This window comes from Mirounga leonina, unplaced genomic scaffold, assembly GCF_011800145.1.
Source record: "Mirounga leonina isolate KUSES-001 unplaced genomic scaffold, KU_Mleo_1.0 Mir_127, whole genome shotgun sequence".
NCBI lineage: Eukaryota > Metazoa > Chordata > Mammalia > Carnivora > Phocidae > Mirounga > Mirounga leonina.
The window spans coordinates 56122676-56147664 of record NW_023270316.1 but is presented as its reverse complement, the minus strand read 5'-3'; the positions used below and the strand labels follow the sequence as shown (position 1 = coordinate 56147664).

At 40.8% G+C, this 24989-nt stretch overlaps 1 protein-coding gene across 1 annotated transcript in view; it reads right to left on the bottom strand.

Annotated features, from left to right (window-relative positions):
• Window positions 1-21427: 21427 nt before the first annotated feature.
• Window positions 21428-24989, bottom strand: part of LRRC63 (leucine rich repeat containing 63) — a 42806-nt gene continuing 39244 nt past the window's right edge. Inside the window, exon 9 of the mRNA XM_035003805.1 lies at window positions 21428-21671. Coding sequence (XP_034859696.1) covers window positions 21428-21671 — 244 coding nt within the window. The remainder of the gene's footprint in view (window positions 21672-24989) is intronic.

Below are 24989 nucleotides of genomic sequence, written 5' to 3'. Positions count from 1 at the left end.
GTGCATACTATTACTAGGAGATATCTGAACCCCCTGCTCGGCTGCACATCTGTGAAGTCTACCTCTAGATCTTCAAAGGGGGTTGCTCTCATCCTCTGGACACCTGGCGGGGGCCGTGGTGCAGACTGAGCATTATTTGTAGCACATGTTATGCATCGTTGACTCGTTGCTCGGCATAGTGCTGGCAGCTGACTGATGTAGTGCTTCTTGAGAAGGGCTCTCATGCAGTTTTTCCCAGCTGAGTGAGTCGATGGTATTCCTTGACTAGATGCCCTTCAGTTGCTGTTGGAACAAAGATGCACCCATGTGGCATCATCTATCATCCCTTTTCAGTCAGGGTGGCTCCCTCAGCCATGGCCCATTCCTTTTCCTTTTTAGTGTAACTGGGCAGAGGGACTTCTTCTGGGGCTGTTAGAGCCATGATGAGGGGAAGGGGCTCTGTCCATGTCCTCACTGGCTGCAGTCTTGGCTGCCTCATCTGCCAGATGACTTCCCCGTGCTATGGGGTCATCTCCTTTCTGGTGTCCCTTACAGTGCAGGATTGCTACTTCCTTTGGAAGCCAGACGGCTTTGAGGAGTCTCAGTATCTTCTCTTTGTTCTTGATAGCTTTTCCTGCTGCTGTTAGGAGACCCCTTTCCTTGTAGATGTCTCCATGTATATGTACAGTAGTGAAGACGTACTGAGAGTCGGTATAGATGTTGACTCGCTTACCTTCACCGAGTGTGAGGGCTCGGACTAAGGCATATAATTCAGCCCATTGAGCTGACCATCCAGCTGGTAATGCCTTAGCTTCTAGGATTTCAGTGGTTGTGGTTACTGCATAACCTGCTTTCTGGGCACCCTCCTGTAGGTAACTGCTGCCATCGCTGAACAGCGTGAGCTCTGGATTCTTTATGGCTTGATTCCACAAATCTGGATGGCTGGCATAGACTTCATCAGTCACCTCAGAGCAGTCATGGTCTGGTTCCCCCTCTTCCATGGGGAGCAAATTTGCTGAATTTAATGTCCTTACTGTTTCAAGGGTGACCTGTGGGTTTTCGCAGAGGAGCCCTTGGTATTGTGCTAGCTGAGAGCTGGAAAGGAAGCGGTGTCCCTGTGTGTTCACGAGGGACACAACTGTGTGAGCGACCTTGACGTTAAGTTCTTGCCCCAGGGTAAGTCTGTCTGCCTCCTTGATGAGTAGGATTGTGGCTGCCAGCGCCCTGAGGTATGGTGGCCATCCTGCTGCCACAGGGTCCAGCTTCTTTGACAGGTAAGCAACTGGCCGTTGCCAGGGTCCAACAGTCTGGGTGAGTACCCCAAGTGCTATTTTTTCCTTTTCATGCACAAAGAGATTGAACGGTTTTTCTACATCTGGTAGGCCCAGGGCTGGAGCCCGCCCTAGGGCGGTCTTTATCTCTGTGAAAGTGGCTTCTGCTTCCTCAGTCCAGGCAGGGGCCTCGATTTGGTCTCCCTAAGAGATCATAAAGTGGTCTTGCTATTGCCGAGAACCCAGGCATCCAGATGTGGCAGAATCCTGCAGCCCCCAGGAATTGTCATAGGCCCCTTTTTGTCTGGGGCTGTGTCAGGGAGATGATGACCCTTTTCCTCTCTGGCCCTAGTTCTCTTTTCCCTTGGGTGAGGAGGAACCCAAGATATCAGACCTGTTGTTGCCAGATTTGTGCCTTCTTCCATGACGCTCAGTATCCCGAGTCTGACAGGAGCTGTAGGAGGGCCTTTGTGCCTTTTGTGCAGTCTTCTTGTGTGTCACTGGCGAGGAGGAGGTCATCCACATACTGGAGCAGGGTGCATCATGTGGCCTCTCTTGGGAAGCTGGCGAGGTCCACAGCCAGCACTTCCCCAAAGAGAGTTGGTGAGTTTTTAAACCCCTGTGGGAGGCGCGTCCAAATCAGTTGCATCTGGCGCCCTGTATCAGGTTCAGTCCATTCAAAGGCAAATAGTGGCTGGCTCTGGGGAGCTAAGCAGAGGCAGAAGAAGGCATCCTTCAAATCTAGGCACGTGAACCATCTGGCCGACCCTGGGATTTGGCCGAGGAGGGTGTATGGATTTGGGACCACTGGGTGCAGGGAGATGGTCACCTTGTTGATGGCCCATAGGTCTTGAACTGGTCTGTATCTCCCACCTGGCTTCTTGACTGGCAGGGGTGGGGTATTCCAGGCCAACTGGCACTTGACTAGAATACCTGCTTCTTTGAGTTTGGTCAGATGTTCTTGGATGCTGATCTTAGGTTCTTGCGGAAGGGGGTATTGCCTTTGCCTCTGAGGTTGGGCTCCTGGGATCAGTTCAACAATGATAGGGGCCCAATTCCGGGCTAGTCCAAGTGTGTTATTTCATGTGAACCACTTCCTCATGATAAATTCCTTTTATATCCTATTGTCTCTGTTTCTCTGGAGAATGTTGACTAATACATCTCTATCCTCACTCCAGCAATTCTTCAACATTATTGAGTCCCTCACTATCTTGGCCCTAATACTTTCTCATCATCAATCACCCCACATATTTTAGTCCTCTGACCTCATCTTTCTCTCCCATGTCCCCAAGGGCTGTGCTTCAGCCACACTTGTTTCTCATATCCTGGAAAACATCTAGCTTTTCCCATTTTAAAGCCTTTGTGCTTGTTGTTTCCTCTGTCTACAATATCTCCCTGCTTTTTGTTTTTAACTAAAAGCAATTTTTGATGGATACAATACATATCATGTTTAAAGAAAAACAACATACCTTATATTCATCATCAGTCATTTACTGTCAACTCTGTGAGATCCTCATTGATCCCAGGCCTTCTTCTCCTCACTCTGAGATAAACTCTAGCCTGAATTTTGTATGGAGCATGCTCTTGCTTTTCTTTATGGTTTGTTTGCTTGTATCTCTAAACAATACAGTGCTTAGATTGCATGTTAACGAAATCATACTACTTCTGCCATTTGTTTTTTTTTCACTCTGCTCTATGTTCCTGAGGTTCATCATGATGTTGAATGAGGCTGTAATGCATTCCTTTTTGCTGCTATATAGCATTTTATTACATTAAAATATCAAGATGCAATTATCGATTTTTATATCCTACCATTGGTGGACATTGGAGCCTATCCCACTTTTTGCTATTACAACAAAACTACAAGCTTCCTCAGACATATCTCCTAATACACATGTAAAACTTTCTCTACAGTATATACTCAGGTATGGACTAGTAGTTTCTAGGATATAAGTATGTCAACATTTTCTAGGTAACACAATGTTGTTTTCAAAGTGGTTGTACCAATTTGTACTGTCTTCAGCAATGAATAAGAATTCCTGTTGCTCTATATCCTTGCCAATATCTGGTATCACCTAACTTCTAAATTTTTGCCAATCTGACAGGTGTAAAGTGACATCTCATTATGCTTTTAACTTACCTTTTGCTGATTACTTGCCCTGATCTCTGCAGGCTGGTTCCCTCTTGTCGCTCAAATATGAGCTTAAACAACCACCACCTCGAGCCATCTTTGTCACTCAGCTACATCTTATTTTAATTCTTACTATCTGATATTTTCTTTTCCCTCTTTTTAAAAAATATGTTTTTTGGTCCTTTTTACTTCTTTTGCCCCAGGGCTTGTACATTGTAGCTGCTGAATAGATTTATTGAATATTTGTTAAGTGAATGAATGGGCTAATTTCAATTCTGTTCAGACCAATATTTGCTGGTTAATGGTGCTGGCTTTCTTTGCGTTGGGTTCATGTCTCTCTTTCATATTGCTTTCAATCTCCTCTCATACCTTCTCCACTGTCTTTCTCTCCATTACTGTCTACTTTTCTCTTTGTTCTCCCTGTTGCTAAATTCTTTCTTCTTGGCCAGGTCTCTCTCTTGCTTCCACACTTGTTGCGGGTTTTCAACCTTCAGGAGACCTTACTCACATCTTTCAAAATACATAAGTCTGATCTGTACCCAGCTCCCTCCCACCTTATTTGGCATCCACTTGGGCAATGGTCAGTCAGAAGCAGTTTGGATTCTAGAAGACAAAGAAAATAAGAGTCACTTCAAGTCATCTGCAAAGAACCCAGAGAAGGAGCTCTGTGGGTCCATGTCTTTTATTAGACGTGATTAACTCCAGAGGCAAAAGTTACATGCTGTCTGGAACTCATTTTGACTTTAGCCTTCTCTCATATATGCTGTCAAATTTCACAACATTGGTATTGCAACAGCAGGAAATGAGGATTAATGTACCTGGAAGATAAAGCCATATATCACCCAACAAAGTTTTAAAGACAAGTGAGGTGAAAAAAATTACTCTGAGTAGTAGAGGTAATCTCAATTTTTTGTGTGTGATACTTTTCTGAAATATACAACCATGTACTTCTATATTTAAAATTCACTAGGACACAAATTCAGCTTTCATCATGTATTTCAAATGTGGTTCTAAAAAACAATTACTGAATGCTGCATAAGCATGGCAGATTAACAACATACTCCTTTCCCCTTCCCTCCCAGAATCCTATTAAAATGACTGTAAAGGAGGGGCGCCTGGGTGGCTCAGTCGTTAAGCGTCTGCCTTCGGCTCAGGTCATGATCCCAGGGTCCTGGGATCGAGCCCCGCATCGGGCTCCCTGCTCTGAGGGGAGCCTGCTTCTCCCTCTCCCACTCCCCCTGCTTGTGTTCCCTCTCTCGCTGTGTCTCTCTCTCTGTCAAACAAATAAGTAAAATCTTTAAAAAAAAAAAATGACTGTAAAGGAAGTAAGAAAATACATAAGTCCAAGAGGACAAAGTGAATTGGATACGAAACAGCATGAGATGAAAGAGACTTCAACAAAATTTTGGGTGCTGGAGGATTTGTAACTAATGTTGGTGGCTACTGAGAGGGAACATGATGGGAAGTCAGGGGTTCCTTTTTAGACCCTCAGAAAGGCTCTGCACAGGTGTGAGGTGCCATGAGGCAAAGGGCTGAGAACAAGGAATTACCTGGAAATCTGTCGGGAGCAGTTAGACACCCTCCCCTATCCTCGTGAAGTTAGGCAACTGCCTTCTCACTGGATTGGGAGACTGGAAGCTTGTTCTCATTGACTGGAGGCTTATTGTCTAAAGAAATTGAACTTAAGAAACTTGGGAGAATTCACAGTGAAGGGGGTGGGGAGAGATGGGATGCAAGCTGAAGACAAGGGCATTAAGTGAACATCTGTCCATGGAATAGTAGGCTCTCCACTCCCTCCCACACTCTGCTTTCAGGAAGTTGGCAGCCAGGCTTCCAGTCCTCCCCATCCCTGGGGAGAAGATCAGAGGATTCTGCACTGGAGCTTCCTAATGAACCTAGAGGAAAGATGCCAGGCACTGACACTGGAGGATCCTCCAATGAAAAAGCAGACTTGCCAATGATCTCACTGTGGTGAGGCCCCCAGATACCCACAGCTGGGCTTCATGCTCAACTATGAATGAATAGGCAATATTGCCAGACATTTGTAAGTAGCTTCCAAAACGAAAGAGATGAGAGAGAGAGAGAGAACACTGAGGAAACATATTATGCTGAAAATAGGAAAAAATAACTTTAAAAAATCAATATTCTATGGTGAAAGAGGAAAGATAAGGCTAAAAAGGGGTAGCACAAGGGGGATCTTAGTGGCAATGCATTTTATGTGATAAAATGACAGAGAATTATGTACACACCTTGCACCAATGTCATTTCCTTGGTTTTGGTATTATATTACAGGTATGTAAGATGTAACCATTGGGAGAACTAGGCAAAGGGGAAACGGGTGCTTGGGACCTCCGTGTATTATCTTTGCAACTTCCTGCCAATTCTAGAATTATTTCAAAACAAAAAGTTAAAAAACTAATATCCCCAATGAGTTAAGAGAAGATACTGCATCCAAAACAAGAACGAGATACTATAAAAGTAAGCAAAGGAAGAAACATTTCTTTGAGGTTAAAAATGGTACTTTTCCAAAAAATTAAAGAGCTGCAATATAATATTGAAGAAATCTCACATAAAATAAAAGTGAAGTTACAGTAGTGGAAAATATGGGAGAAACATAAGGGAAATAGATCTGTCTAGAATGTCCAATATGACTTTCATACAAGAGAATAGACAGAACAGGAGGAGGAAGTAGTGAAATGAGATAAAGCAACACAATGAGATAAGCTCTTGGAACCGAAGGACTGGGCTCCAGGTGACAGAGTTCACAGACTGCCCAGCACAACAACTGAAGAAAGACTCATACCAAAGCTCATCATTATGTAGTTCCACAACGCAAGAGATAAAGATTCTAAAAGCTTCTGGAGAGAGAGAGAGAAAAAAAAAAAAAGGCAACAACAACCATCTGCAAAGGCTCATGAGTTAGACCAGCATCAGACACTGGACAGCCACACCAGAGGTAGTAGACAAGGCAAGGAGCCATGTTGAGGGATGGTGCTCTTCTACCCTGAATTCTATAAACTACACACATTGAAGTTAGAACAAAGGCATTCTCAAAGCCCTCAAAAGAACTGTCTTCCTTTTATACTTTCCTAGGAAACTACCAGAGTCTGTGGTCCAGCAAAACAAAGGAATAAACCAAGAAAGAGGAGGATGTTGGTCCAGAAAAGAGAAGATCGAACACAGGAGAATGGCAAACAGAAAGTCCTGACATGGCAGTGGACAAAAATGGCGGGATAAGACATGTGCCCCAAGCATGAGCAGGAGACAGGCCAACTTGGAGCAGGAGAACAGGGCTCCAGGGAAAAACACTAAAATTAGCTGATAGGTTTGAGTGCCTGGAAAATGTTACTGATGAGCCCATGACAATAATAAGGGGCATTTGGAACACTTAGACATGCATTTAGTGGACCTGTTCTGCAGCATAGTGGTTTCACCTGTACCATTACTCAGTCTTGGAATTTTAGAGCTGGAAGGTGTCTTGGACATCATACAGTCCAAATCTTTCATTTAACAGTTGAGGATCCCAAGAACCTGCAAGTTTTAGCACATTGCCCAGTTCTGCAGTGGTTGCAATGCCATATGAAGTAGAGGCAAATTGTCCCGACTCTTTGTCATGGCTAGTATTCCTTGAAGATGAATTCCATGAAGATGAATTTTCTCTGAGGTTCCTGCTGAGGAATCTTTAGGCTCCATGTGGTGTAGGGATTCGGTAGAGGGGCCAGGCTGCCTCCTGGGGAGGAACATAGCATGGAGGATGAGCATGGGCTTTCAGAACAGATCTGGGTCATGTTCCTGCTCTGTCTCTTACTAGTGGAATACATTTGGAAAAAGTACAAAGTGCTTAAATTCTCAAAGTTTCTTGGTAAACATTCTACCTTGAAGGTTGCTATGAGGATTAGAGACATATGACTGAGCTCTCTGGTGTTCTCTCTTGTGGTAGGCAGAATAATGCCCCCGCCCCAAAGATGTCACCATTCAAATTCCTGGAACCGGTGACTACGTGATGTTACCTGGCAATGGGGCAATTAAGGTTTCAGAGGGAATTAAGGTTGCTAATCAGCTGATCTTGAGGAGATTATCCTGCATTATCTGGGTGGCCCAGTGTAATCACAAGGGTCCTTAGAAGAAGGACATAGAAGAGGAAGAATCAGAGAGACGGCAGTGTGAGGATTACTGAGCCTGCCACTGCTGGCTTTGAAGACGGCAGATGGGGCCATGAGCCAAGGAATGTAGGCAGCCTCTAGAAGCTGGAAAAGGCAAGAAAATGGACTTATCCCTAGAGCCTCCAGAAGGAACATACCTTTGCTGACACCTTGACATCAACCCAGTAAAACCCATTTTAGACTTCAGAGCCCCAGAACACTAAGATAATACAAGTGTGTTGTTTTAAGCTACTGATCTGTGATAATGTTACAGCTGCTATAGGAAATGAATAGACCTTTCATCTGAACGTTGTTCCTGCTCCCCCTGAGTGGTCTCTACATCATCATTTTTAGGAAGATGCAGCTTTTTGGAGGACACGCCTCATAGTGGTATTCTTTGGCAGAATGTTCTCAACACAAGCCAACCAAAACAGAAAGGCTGCTCCTTTGGACGGTGTAGCCTCTCTCTTGCTGCTTCTCAATGCCTTTTAGCTAGTTGGGGTAGAGCTGAACCAAAAGCAATGATTTGCATTTGGGACCCATCACACTCAGGAATGCAAATGTCCTCAAACATAGCTGGCAATCTGGTATTTTTTTCTCGTGCCTGATCATACATTCTAGTTAGAGCTGCAGTCTTTCCAGAAAGTGCTGCCCTCTTGCAATGCGTCAGATGTTATTTACCAGGAAAGGGTTGAGAGAGAAGCAACAGTGAGCTTCCGTGGTGACTGGTGGTGGTGGCAGACGGTTTGTGGTCTCTGCCCCTTGCAACACCCATCATCCTGTTTGACACAACCCTTTGATGCAGCGTGAAAGCCACTGCAGCAGGAGTGAGCGCCTCCGTTTGACCCACTTCCCCTATAGCCAAGTACAACTATTGGGATTTGCAGGTTTGACGAGCACGTGTTCATTAAGATCCATACAATTCTCAGCATGCGGAGACACCACGACATGACCACTGCCAGTGAGGAGTTTCTATGAGGAGAAGAAGCGGAGTGAGGCTCCGCCTCTTTCCGTAGGTCCCTCCGGGCCCACAGGCTTCTGGTCACGTGGGTCAGCGCGCTCAGCTTCTCCATCTCCAGCGCTGCTGGTGCTGATGCGGGCGCTGACGTGGGCTCTGGAGAAGGGGGGCAGAGCAAACTTCCTCCTGGTTCCTCAGCGTGAACAAGCTGTTCCTACTTCTGGAACGAGCTGTGGAAACGTGGGTTGCTTTTAGCTTCTCCTTTTTCTAAATTGTTCCTTTCCTTTAAAAAATAAAATGGCTAAGGCTGGTTAAGGCTGGCTCCTGGTAGAAGAGGGAAGCATTTCATCATTTTTGTTGAGGATTTCTGTCATGTTGGCTCTCCACAGAATTCAGAAGGATTACAAAATTAAACTATTAGAAAATAGGGAATTTCAAATAAAGACCATTGAAATAACCACAATAGGGTACGGTTTTCCTCTGTCGACTGATTAACTACTTCAAAAGACAATCCTCCCTGTGTTGGTGAGCGTGTGGTGTGTATATAGGTGGGAGGTACAGATTTTCCAGAAAGCAAATTGGCTTCCTGTATCTGGAGCCCTAAACATGTTTATGTTTGTAAGCCTGAAATGATACGGTTCAGAATCCATCACTTTAAAACTCAGGCTTTCAGCTTCCTCACCTGTAAAATCAAGCTATTAATAGAAACTATGGAGTGATGTGAGAAACAAAATAATGGAGAACTGGCACACAATGTGTACGTGACAATCATTAGGCATCATAAGTGATGAAAAATAAGACTGTTTCCAGATAAAAATTACTGCAACATCGCGGCATAGTAATTTCAGGCATTGATCGAGCTGTGTGCTTGAGCAAAGTTAAAGCTTTGGTTCACCCACTTCCCATTCAGCTCTTGAAACAGATCACTTAAGATGTCTCAAAGTTATGTAAATTAGAGATCTTGATTTAATTCAGACATACTGTCATAAAAAAGGGTAAGGACTTCTTTGACATAAGAAAACTGCACATATTATTTTTATGGGATACTTCTGCACCAACTTAGTGTTCTCTTGAGGGAACATTCTGGTGAGCTCCCTGTTCCTGGAATTACGCGTTTAGCATGGGCTTACCAACCTTTCTCAGCAGACACTGCTATAGAGCTAGGATATGGGTCTATTTGAAGGCTTTCAAAGAGCTTTGAAGACGGAACTTTCTGGGCCCGCAAGGAAAGGGAATCCAGATTGGCTTTGGCTGGGATTTGTGGGCTGTTGTTTAGATATGGAAATCACGTTCTCTTATGAAGGAAAAGGAGAATACAGCTGTTTGGGAAGGCAGTAAAGATGGTGTGCCCCAGGAACTCACAGAGAATAGAGAAGAGAGAGCTCTAGTGGTTATGGGATGGAGACCCAGGGACTTGGGCCCTGAGCAAGAGAGAGTGGTCAGAATGGGGAGGAGAGACTGTCAGGGGGGTGAGAGGAAGGTCCAGAGGTGTAGACTGGTAGGCCTGTGCTAGGGCCCTCGCATGTACCCAGAAGCCACCTTGAATGGTATCTTCATCCCTGACCACCCAGCCTTCACCCGTATGGAGACCACTATCCCCTCCATCTCCAAGCTGCATGCAGGAGAAAGCTGGCTGCCCCTGCCCCTGTGCCTTGCCAGCTGCCGGATTAACAGGGGCGACCCCTAGCAGTGACACAGGCTTGCTTCTGTCCCTGTGCAGACACCTCCCCACAACTTCCCAGGATACCTGGAAACCCAAAAGGAGCATCAGGGGAGCTCTCTATCCTGTGCTTGGGCAGGTGTCCTGCCAGACTGAGCAAGATCTAGACCCTCAGGCTGAGATAGTGCTTAATGGCATCCCTGTTACCTTTATAAAATAATATTATTTTCCTACTTCTTTTAAGCTTGTTTGTCTTTACACAGGAAATACTATACACTCAGTGTCCACTGAGAACTACTAACAGCTGTAATTCTACTTGCTCAGTCAAAGGCCGGGGGGGTGGTTGGTCAGGCAAGGAGCTAGATCTAATAGTCATGATAACAAACACCCTCTATTATCCTAATGGAATGAGTGCAGTTGGAATCCAAATACAGGGACATTTGAGGGCTCCTTGAGCTTCACCAAAAGGAATACAGTAGATCATTTTGGCATATTGCCAAATAGAAGGGGAAATGAAATTGGAAAGTTCCAGTTAAGGCAATTCTTTCTATGATGTATGATGTTACAAAGAAATGCCCGTGTTTTAAGGACTGTCTATTATGCTTTCTGGGCCAAGAGAATCCTCGGTTAAGGTCAATTGGAAATCTGGTGTCTGAGCAGATATTTCCCAATTAGATAATGACTTCTTGTAAACTGTCTCTATATCTGTCCTAGGCTTTATGGAGACTATTGATCTGGTTGTTGAGCCAAATTTTGCATTACTATAAATGACTTGGGTAATCCTTACTTTTTAGTGCCTCACTTTTCAAATTGAAAGGGTATGACAGAGGCAAGAGTGACTCAGGGATCAAAAAATGCAATTAATGTGCATCTCTTTTTAGTACAAAAATGTATACAACCCCTAAGCTATGTGAAACTGAGCTAGAGAAAAATAAAGGAAGAACATCAAGCTGTTATTTCTACAGTTCTAAGTAAGCCCATTGTTCTCACCAAACTTTAAAAAATTATGATAAGTGCCTGGCTGAGTTCCTGAGGAATATGCCCATTTCTCCCATAAAAAATCAACTTAAGAGAAATCTAGTCATAATCCTATTTTGCACATATCCATGGCTTCTGCAGAATTTGAAACATACTGAAAATGTTAACTGGTTCAGATTTTCCCAGTGATGGAACATATCCAGCAAGTTGCTGTGGAAATGTTGAGGAGGGTCAGACATTTCAAACTTGATGTGACACTTTGAGGACGCTGACCCCTCTTCTTCTCATGCTCCAGGTGTCAGGAAACATCCATTCCAATTTTCAGGAGCAGCTAGGATAGAAATTCCCTCCAAAGGGACAGGTAGTTCCAGTGCCCTGGACGCGAGCATTGCCTGTGGCCACGAGGGGCCGAGGGGCCGGATGGTGAAGCTGGTGTGGCTGCTTTTCTGAGCAAGGAGACCCGGTGAAGGGTGGAGGCAGCTGGGGGCAGCATGGAGTAACTTGGCCCTTTCTTTCCCGGGCCCTTTATAACCTCTTCTAAGGACTGGTTCTTTCCTGCCTCTGCATGAAATCTCTGGTAGATGCTGGAAGTCCTTCCTGCCCTTTTGGGTCAGAAGAGCTTTGTCACAGCAAAGCACCCAGTCCAGTGTGACAATCACACAGGAAGCTCTTAAGCAAGTGAGAATAGCATTGGCTCAGGCCTGAAACCCACAGTGGGGGAAGGTTCCGGTCAACTGGGCAGGTCACCCCCTGGCTGCCCTCCTCCAGCATACTCCCCCATCGCTTAGTGGCAATTTCTGACCCTTTCCAAAAGGGATCGGGAGAAGAGGACACACTCTTTGTCACTGGCACTGTCGTGATCAGGCATTGTGCCTTCTGGCCTTGGTGGATGCTCAAAGCTGACTCTGTCTGGGGCAGTTTTGTGGCTTTCTTGGAGAGTCCCCCACTCAGTAGGGATCTGCCACTGCAGCTGGAACTAGCTGTCACAAATCTGGTTTTGATTTGTTTTTAAAGATTTTGCTTATTTATTTGACAGAGAGAGAGAGAGAGAGAGCACAAGCAGCAGGGAGGCAGAGGGAGCGGGAAAAGCAGAGAAGCAGACTCCCCGCTCAACAGGAAGCCTGATGTAGGTTATGATCCCAGGACCCCGAGATCACCACCTGAGCCCAAGGCAGATGCTCAACCACTGAGCCACGCAGGCGCCCCAAAATTAGTTTTGTCCACCTTCTTTCCTAGCTCTTTGATTTGGAATGTTCTGTATGATACCTCAATTTGGAAACTTATCATTTTATTTTGAGCATTTAAAAATGGAAACAGCAAGAGTCCCATATTAGCATCCTATTACAGTTACTAACCAGCACCAAACAAGAGCTTAGCAACCTAAGAAGAGGTGATATCAAATACATGCATAAGGTGCTAACATGTCAACAAAGAGAAGCTGTCTGGCAAATTATTTTAACAAGAATTCAGAGGCAGAAAAGGGTGAGAACATAAGGGTTTTGCTTAGTAAAGTCTGCAGTGAGCAGGGACTATGATGAGGTGGGGCTAGGCATTTTTATTCTAGTAGATGTTGGACACTCAGAACAGAGCAGACCTTACATGCTTACATGCTGTTCCTAGGTTTTCTTGGTTTGTTGGTTTAGAAGACTTCCCCCCCCCCCCCTTTTCAGAGGTATACAGAGTACAAAAAGGAAAATAATTTGACCAGAAGTAGTTGATTTCTTCCTTGCCCATAGGGCATATAGACCAGTGTCTGACGAGGTTGAGCTTCTAATTCTTGGTTTTGGTCGTGATCTTAGGGTCCTGAGATGAAGCCCACATTGGGCTCCTCACTCCATCAGGAGTCTGCTTAAGACTCTCCCTCCTTCTCCCTCTGCCCCTCCCCCCTCTAAAATAAAGAAAGAAATCTAAAAAAAAAAAGAGTAGCTAAGAGCAACTTGAAAGGAAAAAGAAATGAGCTAAAAACACATTACTCTAGTAGAGGGACTATATGACTCTTTCCTGAAGCAGTTGATGGGAGTGTATTACAAGCTGTATTTGTTAGATTAAGTTTGGCTGGAGATAGGAGAAAAGCCCAAAATATTGGTGGTTGGTGACTAAAACAAGATAGAAATTGGGTTCTTTTCACGTACAAGGTGGGCATACAGGTCTGATATTGAGGCTTATGATGTCATGAAGGACCTAGGCTCCTACTTTCTATTTTCAAGGTCACCTTATGGCCCAAAATGGCTACTGGAACTCCAGCTATCCTGTCTGCATTCTAGGCTGGAGGAACGGGGAGAGATCAAATCAACCTGTTCCCTTTAACCAGCCTTCCTGGTATCCTACCATTGCTTTCACTGACACTGCATTGCCCTAAGTTAGTGACTGGATCTAGCTTCAAGGGAGCCTGGGAAACATAGTATTTTTATACTGGGAGGCAGCTGTGTCTAGTTAAAAAAGCAGGATTCTATTCCAAAAGAGGAAAAGGAAAAAGGAAATGTGGCGGGTAATCCATCTTCCATGACACACAGGTAATAACTAAAAACATGATGGCTTTAAAAATCCCTTCTTTCCTTTGGTATATGAAAGTGCTTGGCAAATTATAAAATATTTAGACAATGTAATCTGCTTTACAATGAATAGTATGTAAGAGTCTGAAGTGATGCCAAGACATTTCACTATTTGATGAGAGATTAAGTGAGCAAATTTGGAGTATTCAAATCTTAGTGTCTTTTTCTCCTGATAAATAACTTAAAGACTGTGAGCAAATATCTGAATTGTTTTTTAAATGAGAATATATAGTCTGGCATCTCATCTGAGTCTGACAATAGATCAGAATATTTAAAATTGTGAAGTCATTTATGCAAGATATTATGAGAGTCACTTTCTGTTTTGTGGAGAATTTTTTCAATTGAATAAATATATAGAAAGCCACTGCCATGTGCCAGGCACTGTGCCAGAAAATACCTTAAAAACCGCAAAAGGGAAAATAACATACCCTATTTTTTAAAAAGAAAAAAAGGGACAATTTATTAGAATGCAAATTCCATGAGGACAGGAACTTTTGTCTGTTTCATTCACTGCTACCGTTGGAGTGTCTAGGACAGTATCTGGCATACAATAAGAACTCAAAAAATATTTGTGAACTGAATGAATGAATAAATAAATCAACAAATAAATGAATAAATTCATCTGAGAAAATATTGACCTGCCACTTACTCTAAAACAAACAAACAAACAAAAAACAGTGTTGGAAAAAAAACCCACAAATCAACTCAAAAGTATGTATATGTCTGTTTTTATAAAAGAGGTATATTTCTGAGGAGCAGAATATTAAATTATACTTAGAGCAGACTATTTATTTTTAAAGATTTTATTTATTTGAGAGAGAGAGGGAGAGCACAAGTGGAGGCACGGGGTGGCATGGGGCGGGGTGGGGGGAGGCAGAGGGAGAAGCAGCCTTCCCGCCGAGCAGGGAGCCCAACTCTGGGCTCCATCCCCAGGACCCTGAGATCATGACCTGAGCCGAAGGCAGACGCTTAACCAACTGAGCCACCCAGGAGCCCCTAGAGCTGATGATTTAAAGGTGTCATATAAAGATTTATTTTACGAAACAAAGAATCCTTTTACAAAGAGAATAATCACCCTTGTTTTGTTGGACAGAAGTGACATTTGCCTAAATTAGCCTCAATTCCACTTTAGTGTCCAGAAGAGAACAGAACATGAATTAAAACCAATATGCAGTTTTGAAATATCATATCGGTTCTATAAAATTGGTTTTTCTTTTTGTTTTTTGGGCTTTTTTGTATGACAGTTATAGGCTTGGTGAACTGAGTGGAGTTAAGATTTTTTTCAAACTTCTTCCTCCCATGAAACAGAAATCAAGGGAATCATTCCAGGGGCTCCCCTTCTCCTTCATTCCCAACATCCTTTCTGCCAATTTTACATTCTAAATATTTCTGGAAAATTTTTCCTCCCTACTAGTACTGTCATGCCTGGTGGAAAACCCCAGCACCTTCTCTGAATTTTCCAGTCTATTTAAAATACACATTTCATCATGTTATTCTTCTGTTAAAATCTTCAATGACTCCTTAGCAGCTAATGACACTTCTTAGCACGTCGCGTGAGAGCCTCATGACCCACCCTGTTCATTTCTCTAGCCTTAAGCCTCGTCTCCCAAAATTCTCTGCTGTAAACTTTACAACATTAACCCTGTTCGCTTGGCTTGACAGATATCCCCTTAGGAAATCTTCCTTGAATCTCTATAACTGACTCTGTGATACTTCACTGTGCTCCCACCATGCTGGGTACACCTCTATCAAAGAACATTCCACAGGATACCTTATCCAAAGAGCCTATATTTCATGGCTCCTGGCATCTAGTAGGTGCTCAATAAATCACTGGTGAATAGAACTCAATTAAAAAAAAAAAAAAAAGATCTCCAGGGAACACTAGTTTGAACGTTTTATTCAAATAATGCTAATGTGATTATTATTTTTCTTTCTTCCACTACAAAACAAAGCATCTTCAGGTCTCCCCAGAGGTATGCAGCAGAAGGGCCCTTTGGCCTCCCACACATATGTCCTCCAACTACCATTTTCTGATCAAACATATATCATTTCTTATTGGTGAAAAACAGGAATTCCTGATGTGTTAGAAAAGAGTGGCTAGATCGTCAAATGGGTTGGCATTCTTGATTTGTGCAGTTATGGATTTCTGAGATTAGTTGTCTTTGGAACAGTTGCGTTGTTTGCTAGCCAAAGGAATGCTATTTAAAGATTAGAAGTGCTTAACTAAGCACAACTTGGGGAAAATAGAAAAAAAGAATCAATTTTTGCCATTAATCTCTACATCCTCCCCCTCCCTTAAATGCAATGCAAACAACAAATAAAAAAAAAATTCAGAGATCTTCAATTGACATTCAATCCATTGGAAATGTCCTTCTGCTGATAATTTAAAAATAGAAGAAATTGGAGAAATCTGTGTTTAAAATCTATATAAAAAGACAAACCATAACACCCTTGAAGGCAGCCATCATGGTATAGGAGAAGGGAGAATTGGGTTGAGTCTGGGAAAATACACATTCTGACATTAAAGATATGAGATACCCTTTTCAGAGCACCTGCTCTGGGCCAAGGCCTGCACTAGGTACCTCGTTAGCCAGTCCTGTAATGCACCGAGGAGCCTCAGCCACGTCACTCCATCTCTGCTTTCCTTGACCTTATTGGAAGTAAGGACCCTGAGTTTGGGAGTTTGGTAGGGATGGAGCATTACCAAAGAGTGGTTGGCCTATAAAGGGCCCAGTCACCACTTTGAAACAGGACTCTCAAGCTTCCTGAGCAATCAACTCTGGGGCCTCAGGCCCTTGACCCCAGAGCCTGCAGGAGGTGCAGGTCCCAAGTGGTACCACCTGGAAGGCTCACTGCAGCTGCACCAGCCTGGGCTGGAGAATGCTCTGGGCTGCCTTGGTTGAGGACCGGTGCTCCCCCATTTCCACCTCTGGTATCTCTGGCAGACAGTGACACTGTGGAATCCTTCAAATTGTCACGGTGTGTTGTTGGAAGGGCAGTTTATGAGAGACAGACTTGCTAAGCTTAACAATATAAGACAAAAACATAAGGGAATAGATTGATTTTGACCAACATCTGCCCATTTTCCCTAAACCCCAGCCCCCGGTAACCACTATTCTACTCCCTACTTCTGTGACTTCGACTTTTTTAGACCCTGCATATATGAGAGATCAGACAGTATTTTTCATTCGGTGTCTGGCTTATTTCACTTAGCATAACATCCTCCAGGCTCATCCATGATTTTACAACCTAAAATTTAAAATCTTCATGTCAAAAAACTCCCCACTTTGAATAAAAATTAAAGGCCGGTAGTAAATGGAGAAAAAAAAACTTTCACCATACATGACAGAAGGTTAATATTCTCAACATATATAAAGCATTACAAACCAACAAGATGAACATATCAATAGAAACGTCAGAAAAAGATATAAAGAAAAAAATCACAAAAGATGATAGACTCATGACTATTTAGCGTGGAACTCAAATCAACTTTATTAGTAATAAAAGAAAGTAGATTAATCGTATATGTTTTCTGTCTATCTAATTGGCAATGAATATAGTTAATTAGTTAACTAAAATCAATGACGTTGTGGGTTTGGGTAAAAGGGCATCTCACACACTGCTGGGGAAAAGCTAAACTGATATGAGGGTAACAATTTCATCCTAAGAATAAAAAGCTTAAACCTCTGCACAAAGTCCGTCTAGCAATCTTAGTGTCAGAAATTTTTATTAAAATCAAACCCAAAACAAATCTAGATTTTGGCAAAGATTTAGCTTTAGTTTTTATTATATTTGTTAAATCCTGTTGTTGTTTACAATAGATAAACACTGAAGATAGTTTATTGAACAAGAGAAGTTTAGATAATCAAGTTAAGGCACTCCCATGACGACTTAACAATATTGGATATAAATAACCTCAAAAAATGTTTTCAATATATGATCGAGGGAAGAAAGAAAGAAAATGTCACCATTACATGATCCCATTAAAAATGAAAATATTTTTATGTTTGTTAGAATAATGCATACTTAAACTGCAATTCAAACAAACTGAAGTGGAAACAGTCACAGAGTAGAAAGTACAGGATCTTATTCCCAGCCCCCAGATTCCAATTCCCAGAGGTAACCAGAAACCCATTGTTTATCATCCGTACCGCTTCTCCAGCCCTCTTCTATGTATGCATGGATACATGCTCACACACGCACTTGCTGTTATAGGATGATTTAGGATTATCTTGAGTATTTACAGGCAAACTACTTCAGTGATCCCTGGTCCTCCTTCATGTGTCAATTGAATTAAGCACTCTCTACATCGGGAATGAAAACAGGGAAAAACAGAGGCCCAGAGAAAACAATGAAAGGAGGGAGGAAAGGGGAGTGGAAGAAGAAATGGAAGGCAAGGCAAGTGAAGGAAAGCAGAGGGACCAGGACCTGCTTATTGAGGTGTTTTGGACAAGGATAATGAACACTAGAGAGAGAAACATTCACCTGTCTCTGTTCTCCTGCCTCTGGTACTCATGGAGTTCTGGATGTCCAGTGGCTTACACTGATCAATTTTTGAATGTTAAGCTCATCCTGGGATAACATTCCTGGATTATTTTTATAGGATGAGATCTCAAGGATGACAGTTTATGGCTGAGACTAAATGAGAAGACAATAAAGTGCATTACACCAAAACCCACACCTTTTCTTTCTCCGACATCTTGGTGTGAGTCTTCTGACCTCTGGAGACCAGAGAATCTGAATGTTAGTGAGCGGCAGAATCATCTGGAGAGAGTGATTGTGAAGATTCCTGGATACCATCCCCAGAGATTCTGATCCTAGTACGTTTGGGGTGGATCTGAGATTCTGCATTTCTAAGAAGCTTACAAATGAAGTTAATATTGCTGCTATAGAAAATGATGCAAAACATTTCTTTTAAAAACATACTAGAGTAAGGAAGTTTCTTCTGTATACAGGTCTGTGCTTCTATGTGCTTAGAATTTCCCTGGAGGCAAACACAAGAAGCTGGCAGCAATGTTTGCCTCTGAGAAGAACTGGCATCTGGAGGAAATTAATATGAAATAGACTTAATTTTCACTCTGACCGAAATCTTATTTGAACTGGGTATGATATGTTAGTATTACCTAATCAAAACTGAATACAGTAAATATATATTCCCCCCAACCCCCCACTTAAATATAAATGCACATGCCTTTTGATCCAGCAACTTCACCTTTAAGGATTTATCCCACAAATATATTTAAACATGTGCAAATGACAAGGTTATTCATGCAACATTTTTTTTTCATAGCAAGAGGTTATGAAAAGCTGAAAGTTCATTTGTACTGAACTGGTAAAATAAAGTATATATGTTTCTTGATGGAATAATATGCAATCATAAAAAATATTATAGGGTAATAATGGACTGATGTGGAACTACCTCTGTGACATCATATTAAATGGAAAGGTCTAGAAAGGAGTATATCTATTTGTTAATATTGTATAAATAGTAGGAAAGAAATATATTTACTTATTAGCTTACAGATATATAAAATATCCTGGAAGAATACAAAAGACTTGATATCACTGATTGCCTTTGAGATGGGAAATAGATGGCAGAGCATTGGGGTTAAAGAATTTTTAAGGTCTACTCTTCTGTACCTTTTGAATTTTGAATTATGTGATTATATTATCTAATAAATATTTTGCTAAAAATACTTGGAAATATTTTTCCACATCAGGGAAAACAGAACTATCTAATTTTTTAAATGGCTGAATGATATTACTTGTTGGATTTACCATATTTAACCAACTCTCTACTAATGGAAACGTAGAATGTTTCCAATTTTTCACTATTATAAATATCCTTGGATATATTTTTGTACACAAATGCAAGTATTCTTCAGCAATAAATTCTTATAATAATGATGATGTAAATATATATATATATTTAATTTTGTTACAACTATTTAAAGATTTAGTTCATCTTTTTGCTATTTTTTTTTAAGATTTTATTTATATATCAGAGAAAGAGCGAGAGAGAGAGCGTGCTTGCACACGAGGTAGGGTGAGAAGCAGAGGCAGAGGGAGAAGCAGGCTCCCCCACTGAGCAAGGAGCGTGATGCGGGACTCCATCCCAAGACCCTGGGATCATGACCTGAGCCAAAGGCAGACATGTAACCGAATGTCAAGATGGTTATCTCTGGTTTTCACTGAGTGGCATTACAAGGGGAACTTTGTTTTCTTCTTAGGTTTAGTTCTATTTTCTGTGTAATAAGTATGTCTTAGATCACTTAGATTCAAGGTTTACACTAACCATGAGGAAATAATGAGATTGGGCTCTAAATGTATTTTGCATTTGTTCAAATGTCTAGGTATATTCATTTTTCTGCAGCATCTCTAAGATATTGTAATTTCCTTTGAAACCCGTTCTTTCTTCCCTCTCTCAATTTATTTTATTCCCTATCTCAATATGACATCACCTTGTTACTCAAAGCAAAAATCAACATTTTTTAAATTAAAAAACAAATGTACCTTTTCCTCCAAGAATCATTTCAGGGACAAAGGTGAGTATTAATAGGCTATATGCCACTTGGATTTAATCTTATTTTTTATCTTGTTTTATAGTATGGATATATTACATTTTAATACATGTATTTGTTATTATGCTATAAATATCCCCTTCTGGATTACATGTGTGATATGGTAGTTACTTCTGTATAAATAATTTCATTCTTTTGCTGGTGAATATGGTGTATACCTCTCAAGCAATGTTTTCTTATTTCTGCTTAAAATCGAACTGAGTCTCAAAGAGAAGAATACAAGTATTCTAATTTATTGAAATCAGTAGTCAGAAAAAATATTTGCCTGGTTTATTTTATCTTTGATTTAAATATTACTAAATGAAACACACACACACCTGACATAATGTGTATTTTCTGATACTCTCTAAAGATAAGATACCTGTATAAATTTCAATCATTTGTTTTTATCAAGTTTTGTCATTCGCAATGACATTCTGGATTTAAGTGCACATAAAAAATATGCCAAATATGAAACAATTCTATGCCACTCTAAAATTTCATTGTTTGTATATCAAAATGCTTTTACCTTTCTCTTACCAAACACGAATTCTTAAAGCCTCAAGTCCTACTGTATTTGTATGTTGCTTTGCAATGTAATTTTGTAAGTTTTACTTTATTTTCTTGCCAGGCTCTCACTGAAGGCTCGTTGAATGCTGGCACCAGTCTATGGAATCAGGCTTTGTAAGATGAAGGTCAGGATAACTGAGAGATTGTACCAGTTTTCTAAGAGCCTGGGTAGTGAATTCAAACAACTAAATATAGGACTGGAATGAATCTTTTATTCCCTAAAACAATCCGCAATTGAGACGATTGGCACTGGATGGATTTCCATAGAAATTCGCAAAGAAAACTTGACTTTGAACCCATCTGAGCCCATCTGAGACACAAAGCCCACTGATGACTTTGAAATGCTATCACATCACTTGGAATGGATGCACCAAAATGCAAGTTTTAAGATAAATCCTTTTTTGCAAAATTTTCCATCATTTCTCATTTTACAGCAAACATGCTCTAAAAGAAATTTTCTAGATTTTAGCTGAAATCCAAAGACCTTTACTAATCCTTCTGAAGTAATCACTCTGCAACAATTCCCTAACAGTCACAAACTTTCATAAGGAGCTGGGATTACAAAGAGGAGTCACAGAAGAAAGAAGCTGTACTCTCGAAGAAATGAATTACTATAGACATAAACCCTAATGGCTTTTAAAGTGGGACTCCAAAATCATTGCATGACTTATCAAGTCAGAATTTAGAGTTACTCTTCTACTAGGAATACTCTCTGAAATAAAACTGCTTTCCTTTACTTTTCTATAGCAGGAAGAAGAACAGACAAGAAACAAAACAGGAAGGTGTGTTGTTCCAAAAATGTCACAGGACTGGATGACTCGAAAACCTTCACCAAACTTGGGACCTTGACACCATTCGCATCTAGATGCGCTGCAATGCAAGACACATCAAGTCAATATTTAGGAAATCTCTACCGAAGAAAAGACATTGTGCTTGATGCTATGTGAGACTCACAGTAGTATAAAATACGGCCTTTGTCATTATTGATCTTACCATCTAATTGAGCTAAAACATACACAAGTAAAAAATAAATGCTAAAAAATAAAGTAGATAAATGTATGTACAGCAATTCTAGTTTTCAAAAACAAAAAAGTATAAATGCATAGCAAGAAACACTCTAAGGATAGATTCCAAGTAGAAAATAGTAATTATTCTTGGTCAATGTGATCACAAGAAATTTTATATACCTTTATAATCTTTTTCTGTATTTTCCAAATTTTCTATAATAAATATGCATTATTTTTATAATTCAAAATAAATATATTATTTTTAAAAATAAAGGGACTATATTGTAGCCTCGTAGAGGATTAGTGTCTGTATATATTTTTAAATGCTCCCAAATCAGTTAAAAAAAAAAAAGACATCAACCCCTTAGTCCATTGACATTAGCACATGAACAGACTATTCAGAGAAGAAGAAACTTGAATGTCTAGAAAACATTGAGAAGTGGAGCTTCTCAATCTTATTAGTAATCAGAGAAGCCAGATACCTCATAATCATCAATGGGCAAAATGGAAAAGTCTGACAGTAAGAAGTTTGGTGAGGATGAGAACCACCAGGGAAACTCATACTTTCATGGTGGTGTAAAAATTGGTATAATTTACCAGTTTTAGATTTAAAAAATAAAAATGTAATGTAAAAAATGTATACATGTTCAATTCTATGTATAAAATCTCAAAAGAGAGATTTAGCAAAATGTCTTGGACACCTTTCTATTGCAATACATTTTGTTTCGCTTCATATTAATAGCATCATAATATTCCACAATATGGATACACCATAATATATTTTACCACTTTTTAATTGATGCACATTGAGGCTGCAGTTATCATCCCTATACCTAACTTTGTGTTCACTTGTAACTATTTCCATGAGACAGATTCTGAAGATTTACATTTCTATTTGAAGGGGTAAATAGGATACTGTCCAATTGCCTTCCACAAAGCTTTCACCAATTTATAGCAACTACTACTATTATCATATAGTATATGATAATCCAGTTTTGGGGTATCCAATGACAGCATTTAATGTCAATCTTTTTAATCTTAATAAAGCAGGTAAACAAAAAATCTGTTGCTGTTTGATATCACAGTTCCTTGATTATTAGTCAGATTTAACACACTTCATGTTTATCAGCGATCTCTGTGTCCTCATCCGTGAATTGCATATTCCTAACATTTATACACTTTTTATTGGTTATATCTTTTCTTTGATTTGAAGGAGACATACATATATATGTCAACAGCTATACCCATTGCAATATCTTCTTAATGGCTTGTCTCTTAATTTCATTGACAGTGTCATATTACATGGAATGATTCTACTTTTGTCAAATTTATGAAACTTGGCTCTACTGTTTATATATATATTTTAAAGATTTTATTTTATTTATTTATTTATTTATTTGACAGAGAGAGAGAGAGAGCACAAGCAGGGGGAGCAGCAGAGGGAGAAGGAGAAGCAGGCTCCCTGCTGAGCAGGGATCCCGATTCAGGGCTCGAACCCAGGTCCCTGGAATCATGACCTGAGCTGAAGGCAGACGCTTAACTGACTGAACCACCCAGGAGCCTCTACTGTTTATATTTTTTGTTTTGCTTAAAGTATCTTTCCCTGTCATGAAGTCATACAGATTAGTCTCCTATACTTGCTTGTAAAGGCTTTAAAGTTTTGCTTTTCATATTTAAATCATTAATCCAACTGGAAATGATTTTATATGTGATAGTGACAAACAGCAGGAATCTAACTGTACATTTTTCCCCTGTAGGTGACCGAAGATCTCAGTATCATTTATTGAAAAGTCTCCACTTTCCGTACTGATCCACAGTGCTATTTTGTCGGATACCAAGTTTTCACATATGCATGAGAATGTAACTAGACTATGAGTTCTCTTCCACTGGTTAATTTGTCTTTCCTTGCATTTAATACCACCTGTATTACTTTCTCTAACTTGATAATAAGTCTTTATATCTGGTCAGCAAGTCCCTTCATATTAGGCTTCTTTCTCAGGCTTATCTTGGCCATTTTGGAGTCTCTGCTTTTCCATACATTTTATAACCAGCTTACCAAGTTTTTCAGAAGACTCTGTTGAGGTTTTGACCAGAACTACATTGAATATACAGCTCTTTTTAGGGAGAACTGATATATTTTGGCATTGAATCTTATTATACCTGAATATGTATCTTTCTCATTTAATTCAAACTTCTTTACCTTTTTGTCAAGCTTTAAGTTTTCTCTCCATAAATACAGAGTATATTTCTTTCTGCTATTATAAAAAGTATCATTTAAATATCACATCTCTCTTTTTTTTTTTTTTTTTAGAGAGTGTGTGCACATATACGAGCATGCGGGGGAGAGGCAGAGGGAGAGGAAGAGAGAGAATCTTTTTTTTTTTTTAAGATATTTTTTATTTATTTATTTGACGGAGAGACAGAGAGCACAGGTAGGCAGAGAGACAGGCCAAGGAAAAGGGAGAAGCAGGCTCTCTGCTGAGCAGGGAGCCCAATGCGGGGCTCTATCCCAGGACTCTGGGATCATGACCTGACCCAAAGGCAGTCGCTTAACCGACTGAGCCACCCAGGCGCCCCAAGAGAGAGAATCTTAAGCAGACTCCCTGCTGAGCACAGAGCCCAATGTGGGGCTGGGTCTCACAATCCTGAGATCATGACCTGAGCCAAAACCAGGAGTCAGACACTTAACCAACTGAGCCACGCAGGAGCCCCATATCTCTAATTTTTTGATGTCTGGTTTTAGTTAGACCTTCTTTTTAACACCACACCATAGGCATTGTTGTTACTACTATTTCATAGATCATAGAGATCATGTTTGTTTATCCACATATTTCTAATATATTTTCCTTCCATTCCTTCTTACATCCCAGGACCTGCTCCTGGAGTCCTGATGCACCACCTTTACAAGTTCCTTTAGTGAAAATCTAGGGCAAGTGAATTATCTGCTTTCTTTTTTCTGAAACGACATTCTTTCTCCCTTGTTCTTGCAGGTTAGTTGTGCTGGGCAAAATCACATGTCTTCAGTTACCGTCCCACTGTTGCTGGCAGCGGACTTGTTATTCTTTTAAGTGGCTTTTTTGTCCCTACATGATTTTAAGTCTTTGTCCTTGTCTGTGGTGTCCTTCAGTTTTACCACAAGGTGGTAAATAACTTAGCTTGTGTAGAGCTTTCAGCATCTGAA